Source organism: Solea senegalensis, linkage group LG9 (assembly GCF_019176455.1).
Source record: "Solea senegalensis isolate Sse05_10M linkage group LG9, IFAPA_SoseM_1, whole genome shotgun sequence".
Taxonomy (NCBI): domain Eukaryota; kingdom Metazoa; phylum Chordata; class Actinopteri; order Pleuronectiformes; family Soleidae; genus Solea; species Solea senegalensis.
Window position 1 is genome coordinate 17,541,421 of NC_058029.1, and position 11,826 is coordinate 17,553,246.

At 43.6% G+C, this 11,826-nt stretch overlaps 1 protein-coding gene across 4 annotated transcripts in view; it reads left to right on the plus strand.

The window, feature by feature from the left end:
- The window catches only part of nbeal2 (neurobeachin-like 2), a 36,004-nt gene extending 24,429 nt beyond the window's left edge, over window positions 1-11,575 (plus strand). For all 4 annotated transcript variants that reach the window (XM_044034925.1, XM_044034926.1, XM_044034929.1 and 1 more), the window contains 26 exons: window positions 34-177; window positions 1,088-1,411; window positions 2,290-2,439; window positions 2,533-2,690; window positions 2,826-2,950; window positions 3,035-3,152; window positions 3,287-3,444; window positions 3,539-3,672; window positions 3,786-3,893; window positions 4,342-4,437; window positions 4,559-4,683; window positions 4,806-4,946; window positions 5,033-5,163; window positions 5,270-5,379; window positions 5,477-5,594; window positions 5,683-5,780; window positions 5,900-6,013; window positions 6,339-6,425; window positions 6,517-6,626; window positions 7,109-7,281; window positions 7,371-7,465; window positions 7,556-7,672; window positions 8,846-9,007; window positions 9,091-9,239; window positions 9,333-9,468; window positions 9,637-11,575. In XM_044034925.1, the coding sequence (XP_043890860.1) occupies window positions 34-177; window positions 1,088-1,411; window positions 2,290-2,439; window positions 2,533-2,690; window positions 2,826-2,950; window positions 3,035-3,152; window positions 3,287-3,444; window positions 3,539-3,672; window positions 3,786-3,893; window positions 4,342-4,437; window positions 4,559-4,683; window positions 4,806-4,946; window positions 5,033-5,163; window positions 5,270-5,379; window positions 5,477-5,594; window positions 5,683-5,780; window positions 5,900-6,013; window positions 6,339-6,425; window positions 6,517-6,626; window positions 7,109-7,281; window positions 7,371-7,465; window positions 7,556-7,672; window positions 8,846-9,007; window positions 9,091-9,239; window positions 9,333-9,468; window positions 9,637-9,744 (3,489 nt within the window). In that variant the 3' untranslated portion in view covers window positions 9,745-11,575. The remainder of the gene's footprint in view (window positions 1-33; window positions 178-1,087; window positions 1,412-2,289; window positions 2,440-2,532; window positions 2,691-2,825; window positions 2,951-3,034; window positions 3,153-3,286; window positions 3,445-3,538; window positions 3,673-3,785; window positions 3,894-4,341; window positions 4,438-4,558; window positions 4,684-4,805; window positions 4,947-5,032; window positions 5,164-5,269; window positions 5,380-5,476; window positions 5,595-5,682; window positions 5,781-5,899; window positions 6,014-6,338; window positions 6,426-6,516; window positions 6,627-7,108; window positions 7,282-7,370; window positions 7,466-7,555; window positions 7,673-8,845; window positions 9,008-9,090; window positions 9,240-9,332; window positions 9,469-9,636) is intronic.
- Window positions 11,576-11,826: the final 251 nt, after the last annotated feature.

The window sequence follows — 11,826 nt, forward strand, 5'->3', positions numbered from 1 at the left end:
ATTCCTTTGATGACAGCTGTTGTTGTATTGTAGATATTTGAGGGGGTAGTGAACCTGCTGGACAGGTTACAGGCCTGGCACAGCACCCCGGGCAGCCCCGGCAACACCGAGCTGAAGGAAATGGCCCAAATCGGCCTGAGAATCATCACCGCGTATATCCAACAGCAGAACTCGCAGGTCAGTTGCACCTTCACCTTGTTCTGTGCAGAACCAGCCAATCGACCATAAAGCTATACATATCTCACAGTTCACCGCTTTTACAACCCAAAATTAACTTAGGTTGCATAATTCATTCAACTTACAAGTACTTGATAAGTCCACTCAGATAAAGCAATAGCAAGAAATACCAAGCCTTCTATGGTTTTCTTTTCAAAGACATTCCTCTTGGGGAGTGTTCTGTATGAAAGGGCAGCTCCTCTCAGACTTATGAGTGCTACCGCTGCTGCTGCTGCTGCTGCTGCTTGTGAGTGGGTTCATCTCCAAAGTGGTACAGCTCTGCCTGAAGCCATCTCTTTTTTTCCAAATGTCAGGTCTGAAATAAATTAACTTGACTGAATGCCAACATCGTAGCTGAGTCTTGGAAATTAAACAGACGGGTCTGGAACCACTTCAGTTCAGTGAATATACAAAACACACTGAGATGGAAATTAAAGAAATACTACTTTAGCTGTAGTGGAAGAAATAAATATGTACTTTTTCTCCCAACACTGCACTCCTGTTTAGTTTTTTGTACTAAATTCCTATACTTTGCTACATTTATCTCACCATGTATCAGAATTAAACATTGTGTCCAGGAGTACTTTCACTCCTGATACTGAAAGTACTTGCTCATATATAGGTACTTTAATTTAAAGCTGCAGTGTGTAACGTTTGGTGATTTTTGTTACTTTTTGTAAGCTGCATCCTTAATCCTGACTCTTCTTCTTCTTTTTCATTCTTAAAAAGTTTTCTTTTTCTAAGTGTGCTTATATTTAAAAGGTGCACACCACTGTTTTACACATCACTCTACAGGAAGTGTTTTTGTTTAACGTGCAATTTGAATGAAATGGAACGTTCAGTGTATGACTTATTTGTTGGTCCTCTACAGGTGTGTGTGATGGCCTATGTGAAGCTCCACAGCCTCCTCCAGACTGTGCTGTGTCTGAGCTGGGAGGAGGTGTGCTTTCTTCTGGGGCAGCTGGGCGCCCCCCTGTGGCCAGGAGGCATAATAGACAACACCATCTGTGGACAACCAGAGATTTTTTCCCAGCTGGTGCCCATAGTACGAACTCTGCTCGATCAGCACGCCGACCCCATCATCCTCCAGCGTCTGCTGCCAAACCTCCCCATCACCAATGGCAGCCCCACCTTTGCCCAGGACTTGAAGGTTTATAGTCTGACACTGGAGTGGCAGGAGTTTTATCAGCAGGAGGTCAGTTATGCTGGCAACCGTTATGCATTTAAAGCTTTTTCATTTATCTTTTATGGGGGGGGGTTTAAAGAGCCCGTTTTTTTTGTTAAGACTAAGTAGATGTAAACAACCATCCCACTCTCAGATAATGTTGGCTCTGCACTTTCCTACTACTTACATTACAGTCGGTGTCTGATTGATCTAAAGCTAAGTTTGTATAAAAAAAAAAAATGCCATCACAAGTTTAGAAAGGAAGAAAACACTGTTTAAGTTGAACAGAGATCAGCTTATGCTCAAAGTAGAAGCTGAGATATTTTATGCACTGATGCCAAACAGACACACTCACCGCTGGCGGAGCACAGATTTATCTGTTGCTCTGTGTGACACGTGCATGTGCATAAATCTGTTTTGTTTAGATTACGTTTGTACACGGATCTCGCTATCTGTGAGTTAGTGTGGCAGAACTTTGGCTGGTGTTAAACAGAGGGCCATGCGTGTAGAAGCATGTATATATATCTGCACTCTAGCTGTTTATCTTCTGTATTTATTTACATGTGGGTGTTGGGTAGTAGTGTTTTTGTATTTGTACAGCTCCCTGTTTTCAGCAGCGTGAGAGCGTGAGCACAAAGAAAACAAACAACAGAGCAGTCAAGAAAATCTATTCTGTTAGAATAAACAAAGAAAGTGTTCGAGAGGTTGTGATGGTGGGGTACACATTGAAACATATCAGCTGTTAGGTATAAGCTTTTATTTATTATAATTTGTGAGCTTTGCTGTCTTTAGTTTACTTGATTGTTTGACACAGTGATGACAAACGTGTCTCGCATGTTCCCTGTCATTCGTAAAGCGTGTGACTGTGTATCACTGAACGTCCTCTCACGTTGATAATCTTACTCTAGGTTCTACCAACCATGGAGCAGTACAAGCTGGACACTTTTGGGAGGAGCCATGACATCATGTCCAATTTCTGGAACTCCACCTTCGATGACCTGATGAGCACGGCCTTTAAACGGGACAAAGACAGATCTGACAGCAAATCGAAGTTTCAGGTCACCAGACTTTTCAAGGTTTCGTGCACGCAAACATGAAGTTTTGATCATATGATTGTTGATTTTTGTATTTATTTATCCATTTTAAACCAGGAAGTGATCGTAGACCCCTACCTAAAGCGAGTCAGGAGTGAGAACAACAGGTACCTCAGTTGTCAGAAGCAGAACTCTAACCAGCAGGGGGTGGTGTGGCAGCACTGGAGATCTCTCCGCAGACTTCTGACCAGTGAGAGAGGAGCGTGGGCCCACAGGTATTCTCACATCTAATTCACAATGTGCTGATTGTTTTCTGCCATATATTTAGTTTTTGAACTTTTAGTTCTACCAAAGAGACGTAATAAAAAACGTTTCTCCACGCTGCTCTTTCACTGTCACTTCCTTCCCAGAGTTCAACCAGAGGTGAAATGGAAACTGTCCAACGCAGAGACGTATTCAAAAATGCGTCTGAAACTTGTGCCCAACTACAACCACGATCCTCACTGTGAGGCCAGCGCCCTGAGAGACAACATGGGTACGGTACACTTCTCTTCTTGTTGTTGCCGCATGCAAGCATGAATGCTCGGATCATAAGTTGTGTTCTTTTGGGACTTTTCAGGAGCTGATAGTCCTCGTAGCTCCGAACCTCTCCCACTGGCTGTTGCAAAGGAGGCGAAAGTGAGTGACATGGAGGATGATCAGTTGGGAGAAGAGGACCTGGTCTTTTTGGATCATAAGTAAGTCTTCAGTTGCCCCAGCATGTGTGCCAGGAAGCATCAACACAAATAAAAACTCAACATAGACCAGGCTTTAAGATATGTGAGGATCCTGAGCCGAGAATGTAATGGTTTACCTTATCTTGTGCCTTCAGGGGGGAGGGAGAAGACGAGAGCCAGAAAGAAAAACTGGTTCTGTCTGAAGACTGTGAACTCATCACCATCGTGGCGGTTGTTCCTGGTCGTCTGGAGGTTACCACACACCATCTTTACTTCTACGACGGCAACAGCGAGAAAGAAGAGACAGAGGAGGGTAAGCTGTTAAGGATTAGTGTGCCGGCCTTTTTTTTTTTTTACCGTTCACCTTCAAAGGCTTCAATAAAAATGAATAATATCTCTGCTTTCAGGAATTGGGTTTGATTTCAAGAGGCCTCTGTCTCAGCTCAGAGAAGTCCACCTGAGGCGCTACAACCTGCGGCGGTCTGCACTGGAGCTGTTCTTCATAGATCAGGCTCACTACTTTATCAACTTCAGAAAGAAGGTGGCACTCAGTCCAAATGGAATGGTTTTTGCATTTTAATTGGAGTAAATAAAAGGTGACAGCTATGTGATGGTGTGACGATTAAAAGAACAACTTCATGTTTGTCCTTTCAGGTACGAAACAAAGTATACTCACGGATCCTGGGGCTGCGGCCCCCCAACTTGTTTTACTTTGGCTCCCGCTCCCCTCAAGAGCTACTGAAGGCATCTGGGCTTACACAGGTGTGTGTTTATGTAACCAGTGATGTCGCACACTCTTGTATTGTATATACAGCCGGAACAAACACATAGCCTCTAAACATATAAAGTAATTAAGATTTATAAATAAGAAAACTACAGGATGGAAAAGTTTTCTTGTGTCTCGTCCCTGTCTCATCCCAGCAGAAAGGGAAACACCTGTAGACTGGGGGCATCCACAAAAATGGACAAAGGGGAAACAAACAACTGACACAAAAGTTCCACATGTCTGTCCAGTTAAATAATGGACTATAAAAATACATTTTGGGGAATCATAAATAAAAATTATTTTAAAAAGTACATACATAAACACAGAGTACGACTTAATAATTGTGATTGTTACATTTCATCAATATAAAGATAATATTAATAATAACGTGATACTAGGTCTGCAGACTGTGTTTAATCAACCAGATATTGTTGTGTTGAGCAGAAATGGGTGTGCAGAGAAATCTCCAATTTTGAGTATCTGATGCAATTGAACACCATCGCTGGACGCACCTACAACGACCTGTCACAGTATCCTGTGGTAAACGCTCACCCTCAGTTTACTTGTCATACTTTGTAATCCCTTCATTGCAAAAGGTGGTGCACTGTGAGCGTAAGGAGGCCTCACGTCTCACGTGCGGTTTTGTTGGTTTTTTTTTCAGTTCCCCTGGATTCTGGGCGACTACACATCTCCTGTTCTGGACCTGGAGGACCCGTCTGTTTTCAGAGACTTGTCTAAACCCATCGGTGTGGTCAACCCGCGGCACGCACAGAATGTCAGGGAAAAGTAAGGCCGTTTTATAACATACTATGTATATGTGTATTCTTATCTGACGATATTGCAAAGCAGCAACTTTTATTATCTGTCTATTCTGGACCACATCAGATGGTTTTTTTGTGTTTCACCAGGTATGAGAGCTTTGAGGACCCAACAGGCACTATTGATAAATTCCACTATGGCACACACTACTCAAATGCGGCAGGAGTCATGCACTACATGATCCGCATGGAGCCGTTCACCACCCTGCATATCCAGTTGCAGAGTGGCAAGTGGGTAGTTGGAGTATTATGCGAGTGCTTCATGTCATTTCCTGCTCTTATCTGGTCTCAGACTGGTTTATCTTGTCGTTGTACAGGTTTGACTGCGCAGACAGGCAGTTTCACTCGGTGGCAGCCGCTTGGCAAGCTCGCATGGAGAGTCCTGCTGACGTCAAAGAGCTCATCCCAGAGTTCTTCTATTTCCCGGAATTCCTGCAGAACATGAATGGTGAGAACCTACCCCTGTTTGTTGATGTGTCCACGCTTTGATTGCATAGCCGCTGTTGTGTGCGACCTAAGGAGCCTCATGCGTTGTTGCGTCATGCTCGCCGTAGGGTTCGACCTGGGACATTTGCAGATATCGCAGGACGCCGTGGCGGACGTTCTGCTGCCTCGCTGGGCGTCGTCAAGAGAGGATTTCATCAGGAAACACAGAAAAGCGCTGGTGAGTCTGCACAAACAGCCACAGCCTGAAAACCTAACACTGACTGACTCTCCTGCAGCTCTTTTACGATGACGGCATCCTGTATGTTTGACCCTAGGAAAGCGAGTATGTGTCCAATCACCTCCATGAGTGGATTGACCTGATCTTTGGTTACAAGCAGAGAGGCGAAGAGGCAGTGAACGCACTCAATGTCTTCTACTACTGCACTTACGAAGGTGAATATCTTTCTGTTATAAGTAAAGCTTTATCGCTGTCTGTGTCCCACAGACACTCATTCTTACTTGTTTGTTGTCGCTGATGCAGGTGCAGTAGATCTGGATGCAATCGCCAATGAGAATGAGCGCAAGGCCCTGGAAGGCATCATCAGCAACTTTGGACAGACTCCGTGTCAGCTTCTTAAGGTTCGTAGCAATCTCTCCTGCTACTTTTCAGAATTCAATCAAATGTTACGGTGCTCAGTTTAAAAAAAAAGCTGCAGCAGTTTATGATGTTGATATACGATGTTCCTTTCTCTGCCCAGGAGCCTCATCCTCCTCGCATGTCAGCGGAGAACGCAGCCAGGCGGCAGGTCCGCCTGGACACCGTGCCCCAAAACATCTTCGAGGAGATCCAAAAACTCCGGCCATTTGTGGAGGTGAAGCCAAACATTCCTTTAATTCTTGTTGTAATGTGAACAAATCGGTTTTAGACTGACACAGCGTGATTCACTTTTCACAGGTTTTTAAACTCTGTGTTTCCTCTTTTCAAACTCTTCTGAGTTTAATTTCTCAATCTAACTTGTAGTATTTATTTTGTGTGTTTTTTGTCTGTGTAGACTGGCAAAGCAATCGTTCCATTGCGCGGTCTAAACTGCGGCGTTTATCTGCTGTACATAAGACAATAAGCCTCTTGTATCTTGTTGTTTTTCTAAATAGATACCTTATGTCGTGTTGTTTAACGCGTGTTTGTGTGCGCCTCAGGTGGTTAGCGACGGGCTTCCCCTGGTGCAGGCGGTGGTGCCAAAGAACCAGAATCGCTCCTTCATCATCCAGGGCTCAGACATACTGGTATGAACACTTTCAGATGGGGCAAATTTAAAAAGTAAACACAGATATTATTCTGTTTTCATTTCCATATTGTGTCCTTATTTCTCTCCAGGTGACTGTGAGTTCAAACGGGTTGATAGGAACACACAGCTGGTTGCCGTATGACAAGAACATCGCCAACTATTTCACCTTCACTAAGGATCCCACGATGACGAATCCCAAGTCAGTGTCCTCAGGGAATCTGTTATTTAGCAATAAAATATCTCATAGTAGATGTCATGAGTTAGACAAATCCTGATTGTCTGGCACAGGATTTATTCCTGTTGATTTGTGCAATTTGAAAAATCCTCCCATTATGGTTTTCAGCATTTTCGAAGCATGCATAAAATTTCCCTGACAGTTGGTTTGAAGCATAACATCTGTGTGACCATCCTCTCTCCGTCTCTGAAGCTTCAAAGCCCGTGTCACTAATAGAAATCTGCCTTAATGGCTCTTATGTTACACTGAGTCACATAAACAGATAATAAAACCAGGGTACGAAGCATGTGAACACTGGGGTTTTTGGGAAAGTTTTCATTTTTCCAGACCTCATGTTCATGACTCATGATTTAATGTCTTGATTATTAATTTCCACATTTCGGCCACGGCACAGTGTCACCTCTAACTTTGCTTTTAATCGTTTCCAACCCTCCTGTGTGGTGCAGAACGCAACGTTTCTTGACCGGACCTTTCTCTTCTGGGGTGGAGATCAGCGCTCAGGTGCTGGTGGTGTCTAATGACGGACGTCTGCTGTTTAGTGGAGGACACTGGGACAGCAGTCTCCGCGTCACCCAACTGGCCAAGGGCAAGTTGGTGGGCAGGATCTGCCGGCACATTGGTTAGCGCTCGTTTTCATACGATGGACTCATACACATTCAAGTTTTACATTGAATTGATTCATTTGTATTTTTGGTGTGTTCCGCAAAGACATTATCACTTGCTTGGCTCTGGATCTCTGCGGCATCTACCTCATCTCTGGCTCGAGAGACACGTCCTGTATCGTGTGGCAGGTCCTACAGCAGGTGAACGTCCTCATGTTTACCTGTTGCTCACTCGCTTGTACGCATGTGCCTGATAATAAAGTCGGTGGCTCCCCCTCTCTCGTCCTGTAGGGTGGCTTCTCCAGTGGCCTGTCTCCTCGGCCGGTGCAGGTTCTCTGTGGACATGACCAGGAGGTCACCTGTGTCGCCATTAGCACTGAACTAGACATGGCTGTCTCAGGGTCAAAGGTCAGTCTTTTTTTCTTTTTTTTAATTAAATCTCTGAAGTGAATTCTGCTCTATCTCTGTATGTTTGTGCAGCAGCAGTGGGAATCACAGGGTACCTCACGATACTATACGATAAACGATACATGGTCCATGATAATATCACGATACAACGATTCTGTGACAATCAATATATTGCACGACAATCCTACAACGATACGGCACAATATCTGTCTAAGTGAAGAAAACAAAACGTCCGTGAAAAGTGCAGGATTTTTGTTCTGCTGTTTATTCACAACATCAAAAACAAAGTATATAAAGGGTATGTATTGATCTTTTAACGTAGCTTTCTCCGCTGTTATCCCGCCGTAAACGCCCTCTTCTTAGACGGGTAAAAGCAGAGAGGAAGTGGTGTGGATCATTTTTCCCGCACAGGGAAGCAAAAAGGAAATGCTTGAATCAAGGGTCGCTCCTTCTCTCTCGGGGAACTTATGTATATGTAGTTAATATTGTATATAGTATTGTAGTATAGTATTGTTGTGATATTTCTCTGCTGCTCACAGCAGACACACTTTCAACCTCTACAAGTGACGCTCCATGTTTCCGTGTTGGCAACGACGCTCTACGATGTTTTCTACCTGAACTGCAGTAGCCATTTTAAATGTCAAAGGTCACCACTGTATATATTTTCCGTATATTCCATTTAAGTTACTGAAAACAAACTCTGAAGACAGTAGAAACTTTTAAAATGAGTTTTTCAGGCAGTAGTCTAACAATGCAAGGGAAATATACAGTACGGTACATAATACACATACACAGCACAGATCCATGATAACCACACTGTCATTGTGTATTGGAAAGAGGCACAGCTGTTTAAACCTGGTTTACTCTGTTGGCTCAAAAGAAAAAAAATAGGAGAGATATAAATGTAATCTGCCTTTGCCGAGACTAAACCTTTGCCCTCTGCTGCAGTTGTTTGTACCTGGAAAGCATGATGCAAAGGGTAAAACCACAGTTCTGGTTGACTCTCAGATGGAAGATCCAGATAACATACACTCTGTCGCTTTGAGCTGTTGTTATAGGAGCTTTCATGTGGCTTTGATTTAAGTGGAAAGCAAAAACAAACCCTGTCTAAACAGTTTTGTCGTCTCGTCTTGGATCTAAACTGACTCACACTCTCTGCTCCCTGTGCGTCAGGACGGGACTGTGATCGTGCACTCGGTCAGACAAGGTCAGTTCCTGCGAACGCTGCGACCTCCCGGGAATAGCTGTGTCCCTGCTGAAATCTCTGCGCTCCAGGTCGGCATGGAAGGTCACATTGTGGTTCAGACCTCGCTGGAGGAACACTGTAACAGAAAGGTACATGAAAATGACTGCAGACGCGCAGACACACGTGCTCCGCCTGCACAAGCTTGTAATCTTAATTCTCCTCATTCCTACAGGGCCAGTACTCCGTTCATGTTTACACTGTGAATGGATGTCTTCTGTCGTCCTTCACCACAGAGGAGCAGGTGACTGCGCTCCACCTGGTGAATGAATACGTCATCCTGGGCACCATGCAGGGCAGCCTCCACATACTGGATCTATACAGGTGAAGAAACGGAGGAAGTTACAGTGACGACAATCTGCAGCATTTGTGTGTAAAAAAAAAAAAGTTGAACTCTTCCTCTGCTTTGTTTGACAGTCTCAATGCTCCAGTCTCACCTCTGGCACTGAAGATTCCTGTGCGGAGTGTGTCTGTGACCAAAGAGTACAGCCACATCCTCGTGGGTCTAGAGGATGGGAAGCTGATTGTGGTGGGGGCAGGGAAGCCAGAGGAGGTGAGAAACGCGGGACTTTGTGTGTGTGAGAGGGGGAGCTAATCATATGCTAAGCACGGGTTGAAAAGCAGCCTTTTTTTCAGATGATAATCGAGCTGTCTTTGGTGTAACATCTCTCTTTTTGGCCCTGAAGTGAAGATTAACATGCCTCCTCCCCGCTCGTCTCAGGTTCGCTCAGGACAATTCTCCCGTCGCCTGTGGGGCTCCACTCGCCGCATCTCTCAGGTGTCGTCAGGTGAAACCGAGTACATTCCCACTGACAATTCTGGGAAATGAGTCGGCGGAGGAACTCTGACGGATGTGGAGGCTGCTGATGCCGACGCAGCTGAGACGCTCGCCTAACTCAACGAGGCCTTGCTTCCTTTACAAGTTGAGAAACTCAGCCACTGATCTCTCTGAGAGAGCGACTATACACTGAGCACTTTGATTTTTATATAGTCCTAAAGGATTTGGTATTTTATTGCATTTTTTTTTCTTTTCTTTTACAGTTTTACTGTTTTTAATCAGCATCATTCCAAATAGAGGCCTTGTTTTATGGAAAGCACACAGCACGGCGTTCGCGGTTGTGAACAGTTGTCAGACAATATACACTGAGTCACGCAGATGACTCACTCTGATCCACATTCAGCGTCAGGAAAGCAATGCTGTGAACTCCTCGGGCGCCATGTTCTTAGCTCGTTTACTGTCAGAGAAACAGCTGTGACCTCTGTGCTGCTGAATGTCCCAAATCCATTGTTTGGCAAGAGCACCTTCTTTAACTCCAAACGTGAAGAATCTACTGCATGTTCCACATATAACGCAGCACTAGTGTATCCCACAAGAGGGTTTTTCCTGTGTGGAGGAAGACACACAGACACACGGACACACACCGATCCTGTGTTGACATAGTCGGTGGTTGACGTCGAGCCTTGACACCCCAAGTGCACCGCAGAATTCTGTAATTCTGCATTCCGCTGGCTCTAAGCAATGGCCAACTGTTACAATTAAAGCAACAAGTGCTTTAAACGTCAAAGTATGTGAAATATGTTTCTTTCATAAGAGTTGTGGTGCTTGAAAGCGATGAGAAGTGTACTGTTGCCTCTCACACGGGCAGAGTGAAGGTCTTGTACTAGTTTTATTCTCCTGTTCTTTCTGTTTGGTCTGAAAGTGCCTTTTTTTTTTTTTAGCTCGTGACATGAACTATGTGCAAACACTGATCTCCAACAATCTTTTTCATATAGATCGCTATATGTCAAGATTTTATTTTAGTTTTTTTTTTATCTGTGATTTAAACACACGTGGCGTGGATGAGATGTTAATGAACTTGGAAAACTGCGGGTTGGACACACATGCTTGTTTGTCCTGCAAGTTCTCTTGTGTCGGGGGAGGCCCCGAAAACGTCTGAAGACACGATGACTGCACAACACGTGAGCGACTGTGAGGGAGCTTCAGAGGAATTCACTTCCTGCCTGCTTCTTTTACTGTGGTCGGAGCAGAGTAGTTGTTATGCAGTGTCATGACAGGAGCGAGACAAAGGAAACTATCTGAGAGAACACGATACCACAACGTGGTGCACACACGCAAATAAGTCTCTCTTTTTTTGTGATCCTCAAGAATATCCGCGTGTGTAATCAAGGAAACTATATTTGAAATGTTGTTTACCTATAAATCAAATGCTGTCTTCACAGAACAATATCATAGTTTAATCAGAGTGCGATGGTCAAAGGGTTTGCATATATGGCTGTTCAATTACACATTTAATGTAATCCATTTTTGTATTGTGTATACTGATAATAATTATATAACACTGCACTCTATTCCGCTTTAAATGTTATGAATGTAATGTTTGCCTTAACTATGCAGTAACTCACATGTGTCTTTTATTTAATTTTTGGTGATTTACAGTCACAGTCTTCTTATGAAAAAAAAAAATCCTTAAATCCTGCCTTTATGATCAGGTATTTTGTTATTACTCAGTGTTCAAGTGTGATCCCGTGTAAAGCCTGAAGAGAAGGTCAGAGCTGGATTTGGACGTGACCCATTTCTCTTTCACCACTATTATTTACTGTTGTGTTGTTCTTGAAATGATTGGAAAATACACCTTCCATTTAAAAAAAAACCCAAAACACCCAATTAGCCTTGTCTTAATTTGGAGTTGTGACTGTCTGACTGCCTATTTGTATATGCTGTTATTTTTTCAGGTTTGTTTTTTTTCATTTTGTCCCACAAAAGTAACTACTAATTAAAACCAAAAATATAACATACATTTGCCGACTAAAACAGAAACAGACAAGCTCAATTACTCTCGAGCTAAATAAACATAATTCAAATCAAATTAAAATGCTTCTTGTAACTCAAGATTCCACATGTAGTCAAACA